This window comes from Ursus maritimus, unplaced genomic scaffold (assembly GCF_017311325.1).
Source record: "Ursus maritimus isolate PB19 unplaced genomic scaffold, ASM1731132v1 scaffold_19, whole genome shotgun sequence".
Taxonomy (NCBI): Eukaryota; Metazoa; Chordata; class Mammalia; order Carnivora; family Ursidae; genus Ursus; species Ursus maritimus.
In genome coordinates, this window is record NW_024424341.1 from 55,462,317 (window position 1) to 55,485,102 (window position 22,786).

Sequence of the window (22,786 nt, forward strand, 5' to 3'; positions counted from 1 at the left end):
AAGTAATATGAATATAATTTTCAGCTTTATAACTGAGAGCAAATTATAACGTTGCCCTGATGGGCGACTGCAGGACAAAAGGCCAAACTATTACTTGAGCTGATTTCCTACAGCTGTTGGTGAGCTGCAGGTTGCTTAATCTAATTGGGAAATGCTCTTCATGCAGCCCTTGCAGGCAGCGCAAAACCTTTCACAGAGAGGGGCCATCCGTGGGCAGTGTGGCAGGTAGGACCCTGCGCGAGTTCCTTAACTTCTGAGGTTTGGTTTCTTTGACTGTAAAATGAAGATGGAAACCACTCCCTTGCAGGGCGGTTGAGGGTATTAAGGGAGATCATGCATACTGAGTGCGGGTTTGGAGCTCACATCGCCTGGCCCAGTGCTAAGTGCTTCCACGAGTCTTGTTTCATTCTCATGGAGGTCCTCGGAGACGGACATGATTTCCAATTTTCTGATAAGGGAAATGGGTTCAGAAAGGTGAAGATAGGGGCTGGGATTCTAACCCAGAGCCGATTGCCCTCTTGGCCACATTGCTTCCCTTTACTGGAATAATTTGAAGCCCAAAGAAGACCGTGCCCTAGCAACTCCTGGAGCGTGGAATCAGGCCAGCTACTGTTGGACTCTGCTGCCCACATTGACTCTCCTTCTTCCTCCCTGACTGCACGAGAGCTGTTGTGTTTCTCCTGATCCCAGATCTGTGAGGACTGTTTGACCACTTCTCCAGCTCCTCCCGCAGTTCAGTTCTGATGCGGGCTGCCCAGAGTTGGTCACTGTCAGACTCCACAGGTTTAAAGACTCACTCTCCCAAGACCATCCTCACTTCAGACACCAGTTGCCAGTATTAGATCCCCAAGTTACCCACACTTTTCTCTGATTTGGCCACAAAGGCAGGGGTTCCCTCCACCTCCCCCCAGATTCAATAATTTGGTAGAACGACTCACAGAACTCTGGACGATGCTATACTTACTCTTACAGTTGGTTATACAGGATACAGCTCCAGAACAGCCAAATGGAGAGAGGCTAAGACAAGGTACAGGGGATGGGGCATGTGCCCTCTCTGAGCGTGCCAACTTCCCCGCACCTGGACTTGTTCCCCGACCCAGAAGCTCTCCAGATCCTGTTGTTAGGGGTGTTCTGGAGGTTCCATGAGTTAGACATAGTTGATTAAGTCGTTGACTGTCGGTGATTAGGCTCGCTCTCCAGCCCCTCTCTAAGGGAGGGGGGCTGAAAGTTCTAACCCTTTAATCCACACTTGGTCTTTGTGGTGACCAGTCCCCACCCTGAAGCTATCTAGCCCCAGCCTCCGCACCAAGAGTCAATTATCTTTGATTCATTATCATAAACTCAGGTATGGTTGGAAGGGGCTTGTTATGAATAACAAAAGACATTCTTATCTTTGATTTAAGGAAATTCCAAGGGTTTTAGGAGCTCTGTGCCAGGAACTAGGGACAAAGACCGACTATATTTGCTACTATACCACACCGCCCCTGCCCTTCCCATGGGGATCCTAAGTTTAAGATCTTGCCAGTAGGTTTCTTCTGCCCCTCTGAGTGTACCTAGGACTGAGGAGGCAGCTGTCCTCCAAGGCTGCGAAGGAGCAACAGGAAGAGCCCAGCCCTGGGCCAGCGTGCCCCTCATCAGCGTGGAGAGAACCCTGTGCTCATGCTTTTTCTTCCCAGATCACCTTATATACTTTATACGGTATTAATCTCAAAGTCCCACTACTCCGTCTTTATAAGAGAGGAAACAAATCCCGGAGTCCTCTAGGCAGAGGTCACTCACAGCCCGTTGGAATGGAAAGGATCCACATTAAAACTCTTTTTTCTTCATTTTTGTTGTTGCTGTTCTTCGTTTGTTTGGTTTTAGGATTTTGTTTGTTTGTTTGTTTATTTATTTGGGAGAGAGTGCGAAAGCATGAGCTGGGGGAGGGGCAGAGGGAGAAACAGACTCCCCAGTGAGCAGGGAGCCCAGCGCAGGCATCAGTCCCAGGACCCTGAGATCATGACCTGAGCTGAAGGCAGATGCTTAACTGACTGAGCCCCCCCAGGCGCCCCCCAGCTCTTTCTTCTTTGGTTTCAGGCTGCTGAAACTGTGAGCTGTGTAGCATCAGACTGAACAGATTCAGAATTTTACCAAGTTCTTTTAACACTTAGGAGGCAGCTACCCTCAAAAAGCCTCCAGAGTTCCATCCTCATTCATCATAGCCACTTTCTAGAGCTATTGTGGAGGAGCTGTGGTGGGACCGGAGTTGTTCAGTCCAGTCAGCTATTTCCCTGTAGTCGGCTCAGACCTCTGTGATTCTGTCTTTCAGAGAAGGCCGCCGATTTCAGTATAGATACTCCCATCTATCAGTGTAACGGTTTAATAGGTGCAGTTGCGGCTGGAGTACACCAACGGGCTTTATGTGAGTAATTGCCGTATTTATACTGCTTTGAATTGATGATAAAGTGTTGAAATAGGAGGTGTGTGGTTTCATCTGCTGTGATTTTTATGGGGGTTCTGTGTTACTTAATCTCTCCCTCCCCCTATAATTGTAGGTTTGTTAGCGAGTTGCTTTCCCATAATCTAAATAGTTGTAAAAACAAAGGTTTTTCCACTTTTTTTTGACTGCTTCCCATGTGCCCATTTCTGACCACCGTCCGATTTTCTGTTCACTTGTAAGTCAGCCATAAGCCCGCTTGCACCCTAAACATGCCCCCTTGCCGTGAAAGCAGGCAGTAGGCCCCACTTCGGCCTCTTGCAGATAAGCGGAGTTTGTGTAGCTTGTGCCTGCCGGCTGCTAGCGGATTTCCTCAGGACCCAGTGCCCCGATCAGAACAGCATGCCCTGGCAAGCTGCCTGGAGCGCCCAGCAGCCAGAGAGAAGGAAAGCTTGTTGCACAGAGTAATCCTGCCCTTCCATCCAAGACAGAAATAGTCTGGGTGGAAGCCCAAATCCCCGAGACAGTTCCGACAGGCCTGCCTGGCCGGGCTGTTCCGGTCGTGCTTTCCCTCTGCGCAGTGGTGAGCTTAGCGAGCCGGGCTGCTCCGCCATCAGCGAGCTGAGCTGAGAAGGGGCTGCGTTTGCTCCTCCAGTCAGTTCAGCAGGCGGTCAGTGAGAGCAGCCCGGGCACGTGGTACCCAATCCGTGCCTCCACGGAGCCCACCCGCCTGTGCCGTTGAACGGTGACCCGAGGGGGGCTCCTTTGGCCCTCGCTCCCCCTTTCTCTTTCACTCGCATGCCTGTGCGCGTGGTGGTTCTCTGTCCAGCTTCTGGGGAGGGGTGCAGCCCACTTGTGGGGGATCCCAGCCAAAGCCAGACTATGGCCCTGCCTTCTGAAAGTGAACAACCCAGATCAGAAAGCCACACACAGAATAGCACATGACTGACCCCGGTGAGATAATGAATTTATCACTAAGTCCCCGGGACCTCCGCAGGGACTCGTGGAGGCAGGGAGCGCAGACCCTCAGCCAGGACATAAAGGAAGGTAGGAGTTGGGCACACTTGTTTATGAAACCCCTTCTCCGTGCTGGCCAGGCCCAAGGCTTGCAGTGTCCCACATTCCAGGGGCTGGGAAGGCCTGCCAGTATGCCTGGAGGCAGGAGGCTAGTTGAGAACACACAGCTTCAGTCCTCGTCCTCCCTCTCTTCAACCAGAGAAACTGCACCGTATTTCTCCTTCCCTCCTTTCCGGGGGTAATTGCTGAACGCCTTCTTCAGGTACAAGCTACTGTGCCAAATCCAGATACCTGGAAGGGTCATCGGAGAAGCCTGCCTGCTCCCATGGCCTCCTCGGGGGGCCAGCATGCAGCAGATAGCCTCACAGCTGTACGAGGACTCGCCAGTTTGCCGGTGCCGTGTGAGAAAGTACGGGGCGAGTGGGGTGTGGGGATTTAAGCACAGGCTCGGGGGCCGGACTGCCTGGGTTCGAGAGCAGCCCCGCCGTTCGTTTGCCATGTGGCTCTGTCTCTCCGCTTTAATGGGAACCCTAATGGTGGTAGTGTACAGCTCACAGGGGGTTGTGAGGCCTTGGCCAGATGGTGCACGTCGCATGCTTATCCCTGAGCCTGGCCCGTGGCAGAAGCGCTGCATAAATGGAAGCAGTTGCCTTAACGCATCTCATTTAGATCTGGGGCTCAGGAAAGCCCCCTCTGAGGGAGCGAGGGTTAGCCAGCCAAAAAAAATGGAGGTAAAAGTGGAAGGAACAACCTGTAGGAAGGCCCTGAGGCAAGAAAAGGCCAGTGCTTCCAAGCCAGCCTGATGGGGGCGCCAGGGAGCAGGCTCGGGCCGTGATGCAGGCCACCCCAGGCCACGTGTGGTAGAGTTTGTATTTGATCCTAGGTGCAGAGCGGAAGGATTGCCAACTGGTGCGGACTACAACCCCCTTTTCTGCCTGAGGATTTTAGGCCTCTAACCTATGAAAAGTGCTCTTCTTACTGAGGAAAGGGAAGCCAGGAAAGGAAGGACACTGGGCTGTGATTGGTGACATCTTTGTTCCTTTCATGGTTCATTGGGAATCAGGAACCTGAAAAAAGTTAACCTCTGCCCTCATTAATGTTTGGGAGGAATCTGCCTTGACCTCAAGGGGCCTTTCTACTTGGGGGCCTGTTGGAAAGGAAGTTGGCATTGTACTCATGGGGCTGGTGGTGACACTTTGTACCTGTATGCTAGCTGGGGCTGTTTCTTTGTTAGTAGCTCTTTGTTAGCCAGTGAGACCCCTCACTGTGGTGGCACCAGCTCGCCTCAGAGTCACACGGCTGTCACCCCCGTGCCACTGGGCTTGTGTGAGTGCCGACGAAGTCACACCCAGAATCCCAAGGATGCTCGAATTCTTGGCAGAAGGGTCTCCCAGCTGCTCCTGGCTTGGAGCATTGATTGCTGCTTTGCAGGGTACAGTCTGCTCACCTCGATTATGGGTCACACTCTCTTCTCCCCTCCGTCCCGTGCTGCCTGGAACAGGCGGCATCAACTCTAGGCTGACCTAAAGTTCACTTTGTCAGTGTTTCTTAAACACATCTATGGGGGTGTGCGTTTTCTTGAAAGTCAGAAAAATACAGAGCCCCTTGTTTGGCTCAGAGCAGAGTCCAGAAGCCCTCTTTCACAGTTAATGGCAGTAAATACATGGGTAGCTTATAAAGGATCAGCCAGATGCTAGAGCCATATGATGCCCCAGACCTGGTGTGATATTTTCATCTCTTCCCTCCAGATCTCTTCTCTCCCTTCCTCCTCAGCCTCGAGATTTATGACATGACTGTGTGTATGTACAATAGCGTTGGAAATTTATAAAGCCACAGTGCCTACTTGTGGGGCTAACACCCGGTCAAGCAGTCATAATAGAGTGTTAGTGGCATTCTGTCATGGGGAGAAAGGAGGTCTGGCATTGCCAGAAACAGATCTTGATTGACGAGGGAATTACCAAGGGAAGACAGCTAACAAAGGGGCACTGGCGGGGCCAAAGTGACCCTAGTGTTCGAGTAACAGAAGAGCCAGAAAATCATTCCAGGCACATCCAGAACAGGAAGGCAACAGGGAGATCTGGTGGGGACTCTTTCAGGTCGTCAATAGTAGAACTGCATCACAGGAATAAAGCAGGGACACTTGCCATTGGCTGGCTTTTTTCTCTGGCTAGGAGGCGGCATTTTTTCTGAAGCTCTTCCTCCTCACCCTCCAATTGACAGAGGAGGACGCTGAGTGGGGTGTGAATGAAGAGATGAACGCATAGGATTGCACAAGGGAAATGTTCTCAGAACCCGTAACGGACGTAAGCCACACACCACATAGGCAAGGACAAGGGACGGCGACCTACCGTCCCAGGCGCTCGAGCACCCTGTACAGTCATCTGAGCCGGAGCCTGAGTGAGCCAGCTCAGGGCCTGCCCCCACTGCCCACCCAGCCCTGTGGCCTTGGGCAAATGGCTCAGCCTCGCTGAGCCTCTGTTTGCCATCTGTCAAATGGAAATAAAAACACTATTTATCTCAAAACATTATTGGGCGGATTCACCGCGACAGTTCCAGTGAGGAACTGAGAGGAGGGCCCGGCACAGAGTCAGCCCTCCGCCAGAGTCCCCTCCCCCTCCCATCATTATTTTATCAGCATCATTATGCTCGCGGTGTGCCCGCCGCTGCACTGCTTACTTTTATACGTGCAGCCTCACACTGGGCCACATCCCGACAAGAGTCATTAATACACAACCCCGTTTTTGATGAGGAACTCAAGGCTCCGAGAGGTGGAGTGATTTGTCCTCAGTCACCCAGCCAGCTGTGAGACAGAGCCAGGATAAGAATTGAGGTCACTTTAGTGTCAAAGCCCATGCATGTTTTAAAATAGTTTTCTGCCGACTGGCTTGTTTTGGCCGAGCCCTCAGAACAGGCCATGCCTCCAGGCAGGCGCTGCTGTTGAGGCTTGTTAAGAGTGTGGAGCAAAGGGGAAAAAATGGCAGGCATTAAGCTGTGGGCTTTATTCTGCATGGGTTTCTCAGCAGTCCCTCGCAGCAGCCTGAGAAAGGTAGGTGTTCAGGTACGCCAAATTCGGGCAGGATTCGAACCCGTGTCTCCCAGGCAGCAAAACTCAGGTGCTCCTCCACTTGCCAACTTGCGTTCCACTCCGATCTTGTGGGTAATAGCTACTCCCTTAGCCCTGTGCTCAGGTCTCCTGAGAGTGCACCAGTAGGCCACGGAGAGGGGAACCCAGCTGCCCAGGACCTTCCGGCTAGCAAGTAGCTTCTGCTTTTGACCTCAGTGCCCCACTGCCCCCCAGCCCTCTCGTCCTGCGTTGAGGTGGGAGTGCTGCAGTGCAGTCCTCAGAAGGAGAGCCTACCACCACTGCTGGCCTTTGACCCAAAAGGAGGGCATCTTACTCCTCCCCAGAGGTCAGCCCTCTTCCAGACAGTTTAGATTTTATGGTCGAGGGAGTTTCCTTCTCTCCCTGAGTTCTCGGCACCCCTCTGGCCTTGAAATTTAGCCCTCCTGAGACTTCTTAGCTGCATGAAAGAGAAGAATGCTCTATTAGATTTCAGCCCCCAGAAAAGTCAACAAAAGTTGTTGCGTAGTTAAGGCCTGTCTGGCGTGGGCCATTTTAGAGCAGCGGCAGCACCAATTAAGGTTTTTTTTAAAGGACTAAAGTGCTGACTTTTTATATCTAAATATAGAATGTAAGAACTAAACAAGTCAGTTTGTCTTGGAAGAGGTATCGATTTGTTGCTAGAAAGGAAACTGAGGAGGAATGAGTCCTGGTATGAATGAGCAGAGGCCAGGCCTGACACAGGCCAACTGCGGAAAGGCTCCTGGCCACGAACACTGGTGCTGAGAAGTGGTGCTTGGTATCCAGGAATAAAAACCTGTTTGGACATTTCAGAAAATCAGACACATGCCCCGGCAGGAGGTGATTCTCCCTTTTGGTTTCCAAGCTCCCAATGCCCCGTGTGCCAGGTGCCGGGGAGGAGCCTGGCTCAGGGCTCAGTGTGCCAGTTCTCGGCCCATGGGGAATGCCTCAGGGCCAGCGGTGCTGGGCCATCTAGCCTTCGGAGGTCATCAAAAGAGGTTTGAGGAAGACCACGCCTGAAAGGCTCTGGAAAGGCACTTAATCTGCCATGTAGGGGCTCAGTGAACATTCCGTGAAAGAAAGAATAAGTCCCCTTTGCCTTTCTCTTTACTATTTTTTTTAAGATTTTTATTTATTTATTTGACAGAGCACAAGCAGGGGGAGCCATAGAGGGAGAAGGGGAAGCAGGCTCTCCCCTGAGCGTGGAGACCGATGCGGGGCTCGATCCCAGGACCTATGGGATCATGACCTGAGCTGAAGGCAGATGCTTAACCGACTGAGCCACCCAGGCGCCCCTCTCTTTACTATTTTTTAACATTTAATGAAAGTCATACACGGCCATGGATAAAGTTTAAAGAATACATTAAGGGCTTGCTTTTATTACAAAAAAGCAGCAATTACAATACTTTTTGAAAATGCTTTGTTTGTGAAGTAGCCGGTATCTGTTTCTCCTAGTATGTATCTCCCTCCCGGCTTCTAGTTTTATTGAACATAGAATTTAGGAGTCAGTTGGGGCGCCTGGGTGGCTCAGTCGTTAAGCGTCTGCCATCGGCTCAGGGCGTGATCCCAGCGTTCTGGGATCGAGCCCCACGTCAGGCTCCTCCACTGGGAGCCTGGTTCTTCCTCTCCCACTCCCCCTGCTTGTGTTCCCTCTCTCACTGGCTGTCTCTCTCTCTGTCAAATAAATAAATAAAATCTTAAAAAAATTTTAGGAGTCAGAGATCTTAGAGGTTTGGGCCATCTTCTAGAGTGGCAGTTATCAAAACGTATGGTTGGTTCCGTGGCCAGCGACATCCGGGGATGTGCTGGAAATGCACATTCTTGGGCCCCGCTCCAAACCCAGAACAGGCATCTCTGCAGGTGGAGCCCTGGCCCCTGCATTACAGTAGCCGGCCTTCCCGGGAGTCCAGCACGATCTGAGAACTGACAATTTCGAACGTAGTCAGAGAATGCAGGCTCTAAAGTCAGATGGGGTTCAAGTCCCGATTCCGCAGCTCTCAGACCTTGTGCATCTGACTTGGCCTTTTAGTCTCTGCTGTTGTGAGAACTAATGTAGAACTGTGTAGTGAACACTTGTTCTTATGTGCCGCTCTCGCGGTAAACGTTCTGTAAGTGATTTATGATGGTTGTTGTTAGCGATCCCCCTAGACCAGGTATTAATATTTTTAAACAGCAACCCTTGACAAATGGCGATCCGGCTAAGAGGGAGTTCGGAAGCCCTGGCCGATGCCAGCGGGTGACGGCTGCAACTCCTGATAGTTCACACGGTGAGAGAACGCTTCCCTTCCTGCAGTTTCCGTTCTTAGTCGTGGCTCTGTTCTCTAGAGCCACTGGAACGAGACTCTTCTACATGACCGTTGTGTCAGGTATTTGAAGAGAGTAACCTTGGCCTTGCTGAACTTTCTCTTGTTCTATTCCCAAAGATTAACTTCAACACAGAAGGTATTTGAAGGGCTTTTTCAGATAGGGCTTTCTGAGAAAAGGAAAGAAAAAAAAGGCCTCGAGCCGAGACTCTGCGTTGGTAGTGAGTCTTCGGAGATTTCTGGTGTGTAGAGATGCCTCAGAGTTGAGGCCGAAGCTTCTCAAGTGGACTTGTGGGCCCGGAATGGACGTGCAGCCGGGGGGCGGGCGCCAGAGTCGGCGCTGGAGTGTGCCTCTGCGCGGGTCCCGGACGCGCGGCCCTCGGAGGCCAGTCCGGCTCTGTCCGGCGCCCTCACACTCAGCTGTGTCGCTTGGCCTCCGCCCGGCTTCAGTAACCCCCTTTGTGGTGTTGCAGTCTGCTGTAAGGCTTTTGTTGTTATTTCATTGATGTCTAATTAGTAGCTGTGCGAAATGGTACTGGCCTAGCCAGTGATACCTTGCCTAAATTATGCCGTGGCGCCATGTAGGGCAGCAGCAGAATTGCTATTTTTAAAATGGGATTTCGTAAAATAAACATGTGTCCCGATTACAGGAAATACTAAGTTGATGATTAATTGGTGCCGTGGAGCTGGCCTTGCGCTTTCAAATGCCTCTACTCTCGTGATCATCCGTCTGATGAGGTTTCAGCAGGCCCATGCCTCGGATCATTTCCAGAGAGCTGACATGCAGCTAGTTTTCTGCCCTCCGGGTGCTGCTGGGGCAGGTGGCACGAGGGGACCATGCAGAGGACTCCTCTCCACACTGCAGGGCAGAGTTGCCAAAGGATGGTGAATGGTGAAAGGAGGCTGTCAGGGTCTGTCTTCTACAGTTCACACAGGGTCTCTCCATACGGGCTCAGGCGCTGCGGCTGTTGCTACGTTCTCAAGGACTTCGCAGGCTCCTGCCATTTGTGCCTTTGTTGCCTTAGTGCTGGAGTATCTTAGATACTCAGATAAAGGGAAGGCTATGTAGAGAATAGGTATATTTCCAGCCTAGGGGGTGAAGCCTTGTGCCTGCTGACACATACCCAGGGCTTGTCAAAATGGCGATGGCTTTGTGTGTAACTGCGTGAGTGTTACCTGGGATGTGAAATGGTAGAAAATTTAAATATGTCTGAGACAGTTTGGAAAAGTCACTGAGAACCATCCCTGACCTCTGACCTTTGGGGATTGACAGCAGCAGCAGATGTGCCATCTCAAAAGCAACCCAGAATGCTGAGGGCCCACGGGCTTCACTCAGGTGTGGCATTTCTTCTGGGAGGAGGCTGTGGTCCAGACCCCAACCTGTTGAATAGATGTCCGACATCTTCCAGAACAGCACTGAGGGGCACGAGTGGGAGAGGCCCTGGACTTGGACTTTAACGTCCTTGCGATTTGGGGCAAGGGTTTCACCTTTTGGATCCTCGCTTTTCTCACCCTTGTCCTCTCTCCTGGAGCTCCTCCCCAATGGGGCTGAGGACTCAATGAGTGAGTGGTAGGTGGATGTGGGAAAGCACCTAAGCTCAGGAAATGTGGGCTCCGAAGGGGGGGGCGGGTTGCATCTGGGGCCTCAGGTTTGGCAAATGTACGCACTTCTCCTTCCCTCCAGATGCAGTGAGGGCGGCTCCTTTGTACCTAGGCACTGCACAGTAATATGTCCTCGGGGCTGGCCTGTTAACCCCCTTTTCTCGGGGGGGTAAAAGGCCCATGTGCAATTAACAGCTTTTAAGCCAGAGAATTGATGACTTTGGCATCGATGTTCTTTAAAGGTTCACCTGCCACTATTCTGGGGCCCCAGAGATAGGCTGACTGCTTTGATCTTGCCTGATGGCTGCCTCTCCAGAGGCGTGAGTCACAGTGATAACTGACAGAGACACTCGCCGGCCCTCTGTCCGCCGGCCCTCTGTCCGCTGCCCACACTGCCTTCTGGTGTTTGGTGTTGGCTCCAGGGCACGTCCTCAGTGCCCTTTCGGCTAAGCAGGTTGGTTTAGCCGTGAGATGCACTCTGCTCTTCACTGTGACTGCATCATCCTTTAGAGCTGTGTGATCTTAAGGGTGCAGCAGTGGCCTTTCCTTCCCTGAGACGGGGTGGGGGTGGGGTGGAGGTGTCAGTAGCCAGTGATTGGAATCCACTCCAGGCTGAGCAGTGCTTCCTGGGGTGAGGGGTGAAGGGGAGGTCAGTCTCTCACCTGATACTTTATATTCTTCTCTATTACTTAACTAAATTTTAGTATTGTTTTTAAGTATTGTTTCTTTCCTTACCTGACGCTGTATACTAAATCAGTTACAGAAGCATCACAGAGCTACGTTGGGGGGGGTAATAAAAGATCAAGAAAGAAGAAATAGAAGTATCTGCTCTCAGAATAGGAAAATCTATTCAAAGATAAAAACAAAGGGAGACATCATAAAGAAACTGGTCTTGAAAACCTAAAATTTTTAAATTATGGACTTCAAAAAATTCAATATACAGAATTAGAAGACCGATAACAAAGAGGAGGAAAATGTAAACGTATGTAATGTTAACATGGTCAGTTCCTTACTTTTCAGAGGCCTCTTTCAAGTACACAATGAGAGGGACCACTCATAGGGAAATGAACCAGAATGACAAGAACATGAATAGGAAATTCACAAAGTAAGAAACACACACTGCCAAGAATCTGTTAAACTTACTAGCTATCCAGAAAACATAAGAAACATAATTGTGGGGTATTTTAACAGAGAAAACTCGGGAAAACCTAAATGATTAACAGTAGGACTATTTTTAAAGTTATTGTATACTTTGATGTCTTTAAAATGAAAAAGAATATTTAATGATTAGGATAAGCTCACAACATACTTTGTAAGTGAAAAGGGCGGGTTAAAGCACAGTATTATCTCCATTAAAAAGAAGAAAAAAACACAAAATTCAAGGGCCACCTGGCTGGCTTAGTGGTAGATCATGTGACTCTTGATCTTGGGCTTGTGAGTTCAAGCCCTACGTTGGAGCTACTTAAAAAAAAAAAAAAATTCAGAAGAGTACATCAAAATGTGGACAAAAATTAGCTGAGGTACTTACACATTATTTTAATATTTACAAAAAAGTATTTTTAAATATTGACGTGAAAAAGAAAACGGGGGGGAGAGTGCGTTGAAGCACATTGGAAAGTCCAGAGCACTTCAGCCTGTTCCTCTGGCGGGTGCCATGTGGAATCACCCTGTCTTTGCTCAAGTCCAGTCCTCCTCGTTCTCTGCTCTGTACTCCCTGCTCCTAAGAAACCTGCTTGTTTCTCCTCAGGACTGAGCACTGAAGGTATCTACCGGGTCAGCGGGAATAAGTCTGAGATGGAGAGTCTGCAGAGACAGTTCGACCAAGGTAAGGCCGCAGCCTGGCCACGCATCGGAGGCTGGAGCCAGTCAAGGCAGACGGGACAGCCGGGCTTGCTGACAGAGAGAGAGAGCATTCGGCCCCAGTTAGCCTTGTCCCCATGCACACACTGCCGTGTGGAGGAGGGGGGACAGGTCCTGTCAGCAAACAGAAGCATCTTCCCTGCCAAACACACGTCAGCCAGCTGCTCCCCATGTCACCGTCCACAGACACTGTTGCAGGTCACCCTGGCGTGCGCCTCGGTCACCTCTGGGAGCCTTACTTCCCTTGCAGTGGGTCTGACAAGGGTAGTTGCAGGCACATAATACAAAGTGGGGTTGCGGTCATGGTCCTGTTTTGCTGGGGCCCCAGGAATACACATGACTCCCCTCCTTGCAAAATCCCTGCACGAGAGAGTCAGTGAGAGGGAACAGTTATGATCAGCTGAGCTTTGGCACCCGGGCTCCCAAAGCTGAAATCTCGTGAGTTAGACTGGCTCTTGGCAGGGACTCCTTTCTCCTAAGCTAGGTCTCAGAGGCCTAGAGCCAGAGAGCCAAACTCTCCGTCCTAGAATGGAGCAGCTACGGGATGAGAAGTCACACCCACGGTGCCAGAAGCAAACGAGCCAGAGCAGTAAAAGTTCTCAGATGTCACCAGCCAGAGAGCAGAGTAAGCCGAGGATCAAAGTAGGAGCCAGCTCGGCATGTGGCTGGGCCGAGGAGACCAGGCCAGACTCTGAAGCCAGGCAGCCCGTGTGGGCCTATAGGACAGAGCTGCAGCCAGGAGCAGGCACCCTAGCCCCGGGCTCCCCGGGGGCCATCGCACTTTGCAGCGCCACGGTCGGTCTCTGTTAGCTGGCAGCGGGGGGAGGACGTCCACTAGGGAAGGGAAACACCTGTTTATCTTGCAGGATAGGGAGCACGAGGTCAAAATGAGGGTGTAGCCACACACTTGGGTATGTACTTGTGTATATACAGGAATCTGTTAACAGTTTATACCCCCCCAAAATGGAAGCAGCTCGTGTCTAACAGTAGATGATTTCTTGTAAATCAGGAATGCAGTAAAGTATTCAAAGAAAAGTAAAGACACAGGGGTCAGTGGTGTCGTAGGCTGGGAGGGGCCAGAGGGAGAACGAGGCGTCTAGTCACCCTGCCACTTTAAGGAACAAGGATGGAGGCAGCAGTCAAGATTGTTGGTAATGTTCTGTAACCCACTGTGAAAAGCGAGCCAACCTTTTAGGAAAGTCCTTTATTTTTTCCAGAGGGGAGGGTGTAAGGAAGCGGTAGCACCACATCCCAGCCAGACAAGGGGAGTTGGGCGGCCCAGAATGACGGGGTGCAGTTGCTCTATTCAAAGGATGACCTTGGAAGGAGACCTGGGGTGTCAGCCTCAGTCTGCAGATCTCACAGTGTGTTTTTTAGCAGTGCCCAGGGATGCCACCTCCTGTTCAGTCTGTGATAATCCCAAGTCCCTGCCCAGGCTCCAGGGGTCTTCGAGGTTTCTCTGACTTCCCCTAAGCACTGAGTTTTCCTTTTGCTTCTGTCCAGCTTACATTGCCCTCCCTCTCCCAACTTCCTTTCAGACCACAACCTGGACTTGGCGGAGAAGGACTTCACAGTGAATACCGTGGCTGGCGCCATGAAGAGCTTTTTCTCGGAGCTGCCAGACCCTCTGGTCCCGTACAACATGCAGATCGATCTGGTGGAGGCACACAGTGAGTACCAGCCGCTCGGCCCAGCTCTGGACGCAGGCAGCTCCCTGGGCTGAGTGTGTTGGGTGAATTGAGGGAGAGGGCTTGCAGCACCATGAGAATGGGTCCTGCGCTCAGGGAGCAGACACTCTGGCTCTTCGAGCTGGGCTCAAAAGGACAGAGGGACAGGGAACAAAGGATGACTCCATAGGGGCTTGCAGATCAGGCCCCTGCCTTTGTAGACCAGAGGGGCTTTTCTAATAAGGGTTCTGTCCGGAGAGTTGCAGGTTCCCCCAGAACTCCATGAGTTAAGAGTCTGGCTTTGTATCAGACTTGAGTCACATCCCGGCTCCTTGGCTTGTCCACAGCGTAAGCATGGCCGGTGCAACCTTCCCTGACCCTTAGTTTCCTACGACACTGTCCCTACTCCCGTTCATGGAAGATTAGGAGAGATCTAGAGGCAGGGCTGTAACAGGCCTTTCTTCTCCCCTCGCTCACCCATCCCTCTTATAAGAAAGTCAGCATGTGGTCTGGAGCCAGCCCACCTCGGAGGAACCCAGCCTCTGGAGGGAAAGGGACAGCTCGAATCGCCCTAACCAGATGACCGCTTGGGGCTGTAGCAAGTTAGCACCTCTGGTTTTACTGGCGACCTTTGTGTGCCATCCTGCCGACCCCAACAGCTGTTTCCGCCCTGACCTGCCCCTCTCGGGAGACGTTTGTCGCTGTATTGGGAGCCTTCCCAGCGGGCAGCCTTTCCTGGACTCGGGGCCGAGCTGCAGCTTCCCACCTTGTGGCACTTTTTCCCTTTTTTAGTCAAAGGCGGCCTTCCTGCTTTGCAAGCCTGGTGGGCCAAGACCCCCAGAAGGAGCCATTTGCTGTGCAGCTGCAGAAGGGAGGGTCTTGGCCAGTGACCAAGGGGTGGAGGGGGGGGAGGAAAGGGAGCTGTGTTCCTTAGACCACAGGACCTTAGTCTCATCTCATCGCTGCCCAACTCAAAAGAGGGAGTTTTAAGCCAGCATGATTTACTCACAAGGCTGATGGTGTGGGTAGCAATTTGGGGGAAGTCATAAATCAGGGTTTTAAGTCTTGGATCACAGGCTCTTAGTGACTTCGGGAAACGGGGATGCTGACAGCAGCCCACCCCGAACTGTGGAGGCGCCCCTGTCAGAACCTGGCTGCTGCTGGGAATTCAAGGGCCCCCGGAGTCACCCTTCCCTGGTCTGCATTTCCGGTAATGTGTGTTTCTGCAAGCTGGGTGCCACCTTTGCTGTGCTTTATCCCCATGGTCTTGGCAGATGGGACTCTCTCACAGCTTCTGAACTTATCCAAACCCATCAGGGATGGAGCGGAAGCGCAGAGTTCTGGCACTGTCATCGGGTTGCCTGGCCTTCATTCCCAGCAGGAGTCCAGGTTTCTCCAGATGAGTTGAGTTGGGTGGGGACAGGTGCTCTGCTCCTGCTGTCCAAAGATAGAGCCTTCCGAGCGATCACTCCTCCGACAGGCTCCGGGCTGGCCCAGATGTGAAGCACATAGGAAATCTCCATCTGGAGCCAGCTTGATTTCCACCTAGGCTCCGCTGTGGGCGGAAGTTAGGAAGAAAAGGTGTGGGCTGGTACTCTGCGCTCCGCGCTCCAAGCGGGAGGATTCCCGTCAGCATTTGTCTTGACTTGGCGCCATCTAGAGGCTCATAGAGTTCCGGCTCCCAACAGAATCCCATTGTTTCTGCAGGGATTGCTGACATAGCATCTTTTTGTTTTTTGGGGGGAAGCGAGGGGCAGGGGAGGGAGGTGTTACTGATAGGGAATCAGCTGCCCTTCCTATAGCAGCGTCCCTGGCTTCCACCGCTGAGGAAGGGAGCTTCTTGCTGTTCCTGCAGCCTGGAAAAGGGTGGAGATTTCTGCTTCCTCTTCCCATTGTGTGTTTCCTGTGCTCCAAGCTAGTCAGCTGGAGCTACTCAGCTGGGGCTCCGTTTTCTTGAACCTGGGGGTGGGCGGAAGGTGGGGGTGGGGGAAGGATCTCGCTGACTGGGCACCTTCCAAGGCCACTGGGGCTGTGAGTGTCCTGGGGTGGGTTTAACTGAGCCAGGGACACCAACCAGGCCAGACCAGCGTTAGTGTTAAGGGACATTATGAAACAAAGATTTTCAAACCCAAAAGTAGGTATTCCCAGCCTGGCTGGGTTTCCATGGCAACATCAACTTGACCAGCTCTTCCCACTTAATACCTAAGAGCTGTTGTGTCTGTGTGTGTTCAGGGCTTGGAAATGGTTTCAGATCCCATCACAACAAATACCAAGGTCACTATCAAATTGTTTTGTTAGCTCCAGAATTTCACAATATTGAACGTTGCTGAAAATATGCCCACAGATAGGGGCGCCTGGGTGGCTCAGATGGTTGGGCGTCTGCCTTCAGCTCGGGTCGTGATTTCTAGGTCTTGAGATCCAGCCCCACATTGGGCTCCCTGCTCAGCAGGAAGCCTGCTTCTCCCTCTCCCTCTGCCCCTCCCCCTGCATGTCCCTTCTCTATCTCTGTCTCTCTCTCTCAAATGAATAAATAAAATCTCTAAAAAAAAAAAATGCCCACAAATAGAGATTTTTGTGATTATTCACCAGTCATCTTCCTAGCCTACTCAAGGTGATGTGTGGGTGATTCAGAAGTGAGTAACAGCAGCGGCCGCCGCCCATACCGCTTAGGGAGTGGCGTGCTGGGGCTTGACCTTCTGTGCAGAGACAGTGTCCCTGCCCTCCCAGGGTGCGTACATCAGTTACCTGCCAGAATGAAGCCAGCTGAGCTAGAAGTGCAGGAAATGCAGTGAGGGAGGACTAGGGTCGAGGGCTTCATGGAAGAGGTGGCACCTGGGCTGTGGCTTCAGGGAGGACTAGGATTTCAGGAGGCAGAGAAAAGGGCTTTGAGTACCCTGTTCTATGTCACCCGCACACCTCACCCTGGCCTTTACCATCTGTTATCATTTATTCTCACCCCACGTGTTCTCCTCCCCCTCTCAACGACACCCCCAACCCCACCACCACCGATGTGGAATCCCCCCAGTCCAGCCAGTCCCCCACAGGCCCCGTCCTCCGTCTTGCGTGCCGCACGGGGTCCTAGAGCTAGCTCTGTCTTCATCCAGAGGGTCTGAGCCTCCTTAGCCCTGTAACTGCTTATACAGCTCCCTGTGCGCAGTTCAGTGTACAGACCAGTGGCTTTCACTGGCTTGTCAGAGGGGTATGTGCCCCGAGTGTTCCGGGTACTGGCGCACCGTCTCACCATTCCCGTCAAGAGGTGGGCCACCTTACAGCTAGAGATGGTAAACTAATTCTGGATCCTGCTTCCTTTTTTTGTCTGTCGAGATAACTGCGTCGGGTCACAGGGGTGTTCCTCACTCACATCCTGGCATGTGCCAGGCCCTGTGTGGGACAGGGTAGATGGCATGGACAGATGAGCGTGTGGTCCCTGCCTCGGTCCGATGGGGTAGGAGGCACAGAACAGGTGACTACAAGGTCATGGCTCCCGCAGAAAGACACCCAGAATCTTCCATTCCAGGCCCAATAGAATGAAATCTTGGCCTCGGACTCGTTTTGCACCTGAGGGAGAGGTGGGGGTTGCATGCTGTGCGGGTCTCCGTGTACCACTGAGAGGGTGACAGGGCCTTGAACTGGGCTGTTCCTTTTCTGCTGGTGCAGGTGCGCGATATGGTCTGAGGCCATCAGAGATTTTCCTCCAGATTCTGAGTTTTGTGGCAGCAGATCCCAGCCTCCAGTCTGATGGCGGGGGCTGAAGGGGGCAGCAGAGCGCACCAGCCAGGGCAAGAACCCCGACAGCAACCTGTGTGACCTTGGACCAGTAGTCATACTTCTTGGAGCCTCAGTTGATCTGTGTGCCGTGAGGAGTGTGGCAAGTTAACCCAAAGCCGTGGCCTCTGCTTCCTCTTGCGGTCTCGGGGTACTTCTTAGTCTGAGTGAGTTCTCCGTCGCCTGGGCTGTGTCCAGATTAGTCTGGGTTCAGCCGGCCTGAAAACGCCCCTCAGGAAGCTGTCTTGCTGTGTCGGTTGGCTGAGATCTAATTTCACCAGTACGCGGTGTGAGCTGGGGAGGCCCTGGCCCTGCAGAGGTGCCCTTGCCATCCCACCTCTACCTTCGGAGAGGATCCCTGGAGTTGGAGAGCTCCGCAGCGCGGCGGAAGGCAGGCGGCCCCGAGCAGGCGTGCGGGACCGGGAGACGCCTGCGCCCACCCGCCTTCCCCCTCACCAGTCTCCCGTCCGTGGCGCTGCCTCTTGGCGTTTTCTCCGCCAGCATGTAAGGGGAGCCCAGTGTGGTAAGGGCTGCACAAAGAGTGACTCCGACCTTGTCCCATTAGCACTCTGGCAGAGTGCCAGAGAGAAGGTTCGCTTGCTTGAGAGAGGAGGCGAGCGAGGTCAAGTCAGCAAGATGGGCCGTGTTTTTCATGAGTCAGAGGGAGGGCTGGGCTCTGTACTGAGAAGCTTCCTGTTGCTCTCCTTGATGTCCTCCCTCCTCCTCCTCCCGCCACACTCCGTGCTCCTCTGCACTCGTGAGCACGTGCACCTCGAAGCCGGCTGGAGAAAGGGAGGGGGGATGCACAAGGAGGGGGACCATCTAGGGCCTTGCTGGGCACCTTGCTGCCGTGTGACATGGGAGGTCAGCGTGTGGGTCCCGGTACTCCCACCTCTGCTCCCTCCTCCTCCCAAGGAAGACAGAGAGACAGCAGACATCCTTGTGGCTCCATGGAGGACAGGCCCCCGTCATTGCCATCCCGGCTTCCTGCCTCTAGCCAAGAGGACGGAGGAGGCCCGGCCCGCTCTTGGGTGCAGGTGCCCCGGGGGTCAAATGCCTCATGGGAACACACAGCTGTGTTTGTGGCGCGCACGGTGCCGGCGTGACCTGTGCTCAACTGTCGTCCGGGAGGGGGCATGATGATTCTGTTGAGGGAGATTCTGAGCCCCGCATATGCTCCTCAGGTGTCAAGACAGTCCCTCCTCCTAATGAGAGCGCTGGATGTGTTTTAAGTAAACTTTGTACTGAGGTTTAACAGGAAAGGTTTTTGAAACTCAAAGCCAGAGAGAAAGGGTACTCTCGAGGTCAAACCCTTAAAATAAAGCTTGGGTGCAGAGCACTGACAGTGATAACGGCCCCACACAATTAGTTCCTGTGGTTTTTCCGTCATTTTCTACCAGACAGCTGTTACCGAAACACGATTTTTATCAAGTCCCACTCTTGAGTCAAAAGATTCACCGGGTTTCATGCCCACGAGCCTGCCGGCAAAAGCTTGGGGTCGCTCCAGCCCTGCCCATCTTCGCGGCCTCCCTTCCCACTGCTTCCTGCCCTCAGGCTAACTGCCGGTGCTGACCGCGTGTCTTCGTGTGAGCTCTGTGTCTCACCGTGTGGCATCGCCGTCGTCAGCCCCTCCTACAGACAAGCGGTGCATGCCAGAAGTGTCACTCATCCACGGTCACACTGCTGGCCGTGTCAGAGATAGGATTTGAACCCAGGACCACGCGGGTTGGGTTTGGGCTCTGACCTGCTGCACAGCCTTTCCTCCCTGCATGTTGCCGTCCCTTCCCAGCCGTGCAACTCCGCCTGTCCTTCCTAGTGTAGCCCCAGCCGAGCTCCTCCCGCGTGTCCCCAGACCGTGACCCTGGAGGCACGTCACCTGCTTCAGAGGTTCTTAACTTGGAGGCCATAGGCTCCTAAGGAACAGGATGAGTTTTGGGGAGCCTGTGAGCCTCCAGCAATTGTAGACAGAGTTGTACACGGCATGTTTGAGGAGAGGCTCCAGAGCTTACAGCCATCACAAAGGAGTCTGTGCCCCCAAACCAGTCAGGAACCATCTTTTTTTTTTTTTAAGATTTTATTTATTTATTTGACAGAGAGACCGCCAGCGAGAGAGAGCGGGAACACAAGCATTGGGCGTGGGAGAGGGAGAAGCAGGCTTCCCGGCGGAGCAGGGAGGCCAGTGTGGGGCTCGATCCCAGGACCCTGGGATCAGGCCCTGGGCCGAAGGCAGACGCTTAACGACTAAGCCACCCAGGCGCCCCAGGAACCATCATATTTTTTTTAGCAATTCCCCCATTCACCCACCCCCACAACCGTAAGTGTGGGAGAGCTGTTATCTCTTCCTGGATCAACTGTGGTTTTTCTAGGTCCTAGGTGTCACTTTCAGCTCTAAGAAGTAGCCGTAGGGAGGTTTTTCATGCTCAGAGAAATCTGGGCCAGCTCTCCCAGCCAAGGCAAGCCAAATGTATTCAAGAAAGGGCAGCCAGGACCCCAGGGAGCAAGCACGATGGGCCACGCTCAGGCTCCACAGCCCGTCAGTGGGGTTTGGTTCCCAAGCTCTGCAACGTCACCTTCCTTGTCCCTCAGTGCGCTGACAAGCCCCTGCCTCATATAGGACACCGACAACTAACCGAACCAAGCCTGGTGTAGATGAGCACTTACTCGGGTTAACTTGTTTTCAGGCTCCCACTACATTAGGATTCCATGATGGGCAAAGTGTGGGCGGTAGTGGGGGAAGGGGGTGCGTAGTCCCTTTGATGAACTGCATGAGAATTCCCCCACTGTTTCCATCAGCTCCTCCAATAGGGAGATCTGTAGAGGGTCCTTGTGTCTCTAGGAAAAGGACAGAGCCCTGGTCTTATGACAAACTCCCTCCCTAGACAGTCTGTTGGCGTGGGTGGGTGGCAGCGCTCCCCCGTCTGGTCAGGAAGCACGCAGGCTTTCTGTATTGGGATGCCTGTCTCCAGGGGCAACCGGATGAGCAAAGAATGGTGTTCTTTATGGCGGTGTCTCTGTGGATCCTTGAGTCTCGGGTAGTGGGGGCCAGGAAGCCCCAGGCACACAGTGCTCCCCTTCAGCAGGGGCCTGGGACCCAGAGGTGGGCCTGGCTGCTGGGTCGGTGCCACCGCCAGGTGTGCCTGCCTTGGGCAGAAGCTTTTGGGGGAAAGACTGGGGTTGACCTTGTCTGAAAGCCCTGGGCTGTGCCCCGAGGTGGCCCTCATCCGACTTGTCTCACCACCTGCCCAGGACCAGTATCTGTCTTGAGCCCGTAACACCCACCAGCCATGGCCACGAAAGTCTTGGTTTTCTCTTTCCTCAGAAATCAATGACCGGGAGCAGAAGTTACATGCCCTTAAGGAGGTACTCAAGAAATTTCCAAAGGAAAACCACGAAGTCTTCAAATACGTCATCTCGCACCTGAACAAGTATGTTGCAGGGCTTGCTAGTTGGTCTTCCCTTCTCCCGAAATTGCCAGTCAGGGCCAGCTAGCAGCAGAATGAAGCTGGGCCCGGCTGGCCCGCCAGCGGCTGCTGGGGCAGCTCCTCAGTGGGGCCCATCTGGCTCACCAGGGAGCATCCTCGTTACAGTTTCCTCCTTACATTTCCATCCTGGTTCTCTCCGAGAGGCCCCTGCGGCCCCAAGCGTGCCCAAAGTCCTCTCCTGTGTGTGACGAAACCCTGGACAAGATGGGGGTGCTGGGAAGAAACTTGAACCTGTCAAGTAAGTGCAGCAGCTCCAGGCAGGAAGCCTGTCAACGGACTGTTGCCCAGATTTCTTCACAGACAGAATAGGTTGGTTTTCCAGGCAAACCTGTTCCTCTCTTGGCAGAGTGGTATTGCATGGAACTCCAGTGCGGGATGTACGCACTCCCTCTGTTCAGGCAGAGCAGCGTCACACATTTTGGTGTCTGGAAGAGAGTCCCTGAGGCAGACTGTCTACCCACGGGGTTTGTGGAGGGCATCCCATGAGCCAAGACCTCAAAGCCACTCCTCAGGGCTGGCCCAGTGGCGACACGGGAGCAGAGGACCGGCCACAGAGGGTCTCAGGTCTCGATTTCCAGGCCAGGCCACAGAGAGCTGTGCTTGGGCCTTTCCTGTTTTGAAGTTGGGGTGGGCAGGCAGGGAGAGCAGTTGGGGCGACAGTGACCATGAGCACACAGGGGATGGGGCAGGGGCCCTGCTGGCGGAGAGCCTCATCCAGGGCCCTCTGCCCTGCGGAGCTCTGACCGTGAGTTTGGTGTCCCCCACAGAGTCAGCCACAACAACAAGGTGAATCTCATGACCAGTGAGAACCTCTCCATCTGCTTCTGGCCCACCTTGATGAGACCCGACTTCAGCACCATGGACGCCCTCACCGCCACGCGGACCTACCAGACAATCATTGAGCTCTTCATCCAGCAGTGCCCCTTCTTCTTCCACAATCGGCCCATCAGTGAGCCTCCTGGCGCCACACCCAGCTCCCCCTCTGCCGTGGCTTCCACCGTCCCCTTCCTCACCTCCACACCTGTCACGAGTCAGCCATCACCCCCCCAGTCCCCTCCACCCACCCCCCAGTCCCCCATGCAGGCCCTGCTCCCCTCCCAGCTTCAAGCCGAACACACGCTGTGAGCCATCAAGGCCTGGGGCAGAAGGAGACCTCTTTTCAACAGGGTGGCGTTTGGCCTTGAACAAAACCAGGTCCACCAGGGTGGGGGTGGGGCAAGTGTCCCCCTCCCCCGTTACCTTCTCAAGACCTCAGTGGGAGCAGGAGCCCCAGTCTACCGTGGGCTGGGCTGGGCTGGGCTGTCAGGCCCCCTGAGCCCGGCGCTGCAGACCTGGAGCTGTTCGCAGGCATCAGCCAGGGGGCGCCCTGCCCTTTGACTTGGACCCTTTTGAGGACTGAACTGGCCAGGCAGTGGCCCCTGTGGCCCTCCACACGCTCACTGCTCCCCAGACCACCTCCCCCACCTGTCCACACATACCAGCCTCGGGGCATCCACCCACTGCTTGGACAGAGCCCCAGCCTGTGCCAACAGGAGGAGGCTCCGAGATTTGGGCCACCCCAGGGCAGGGCCGGCAACCCCCCCCCCCCCCCG

The 22,786-nt window shown here is 53.5% G+C and overlaps 1 protein-coding gene across 1 annotated transcript in view; it reads left to right on the forward strand.

Moving 5' to 3' along the window:
• Positions 1–22,772, forward strand: part of ARHGAP35 (Rho GTPase activating protein 35) — a 72,806-nt gene extending 50,034 nt beyond the window's left edge. The window contains exons 3-6 of the mRNA XM_008684488.2: positions 12,168–12,245; positions 13,819–13,950; positions 21,032–21,137; positions 21,962–22,772. Of these exons, the coding sequence (XP_008682710.1) occupies positions 12,168–12,245; positions 13,819–13,950; positions 21,032–21,137; positions 21,962–22,319 (674 nt within the window). The 3' untranslated portion in view covers positions 22,320–22,772. The remainder of the gene's footprint in view (positions 1–12,167; positions 12,246–13,818; positions 13,951–21,031; positions 21,138–21,961) is intronic.
• The last annotated feature ends 14 nt before the right edge of the window (positions 22,773–22,786 follow it).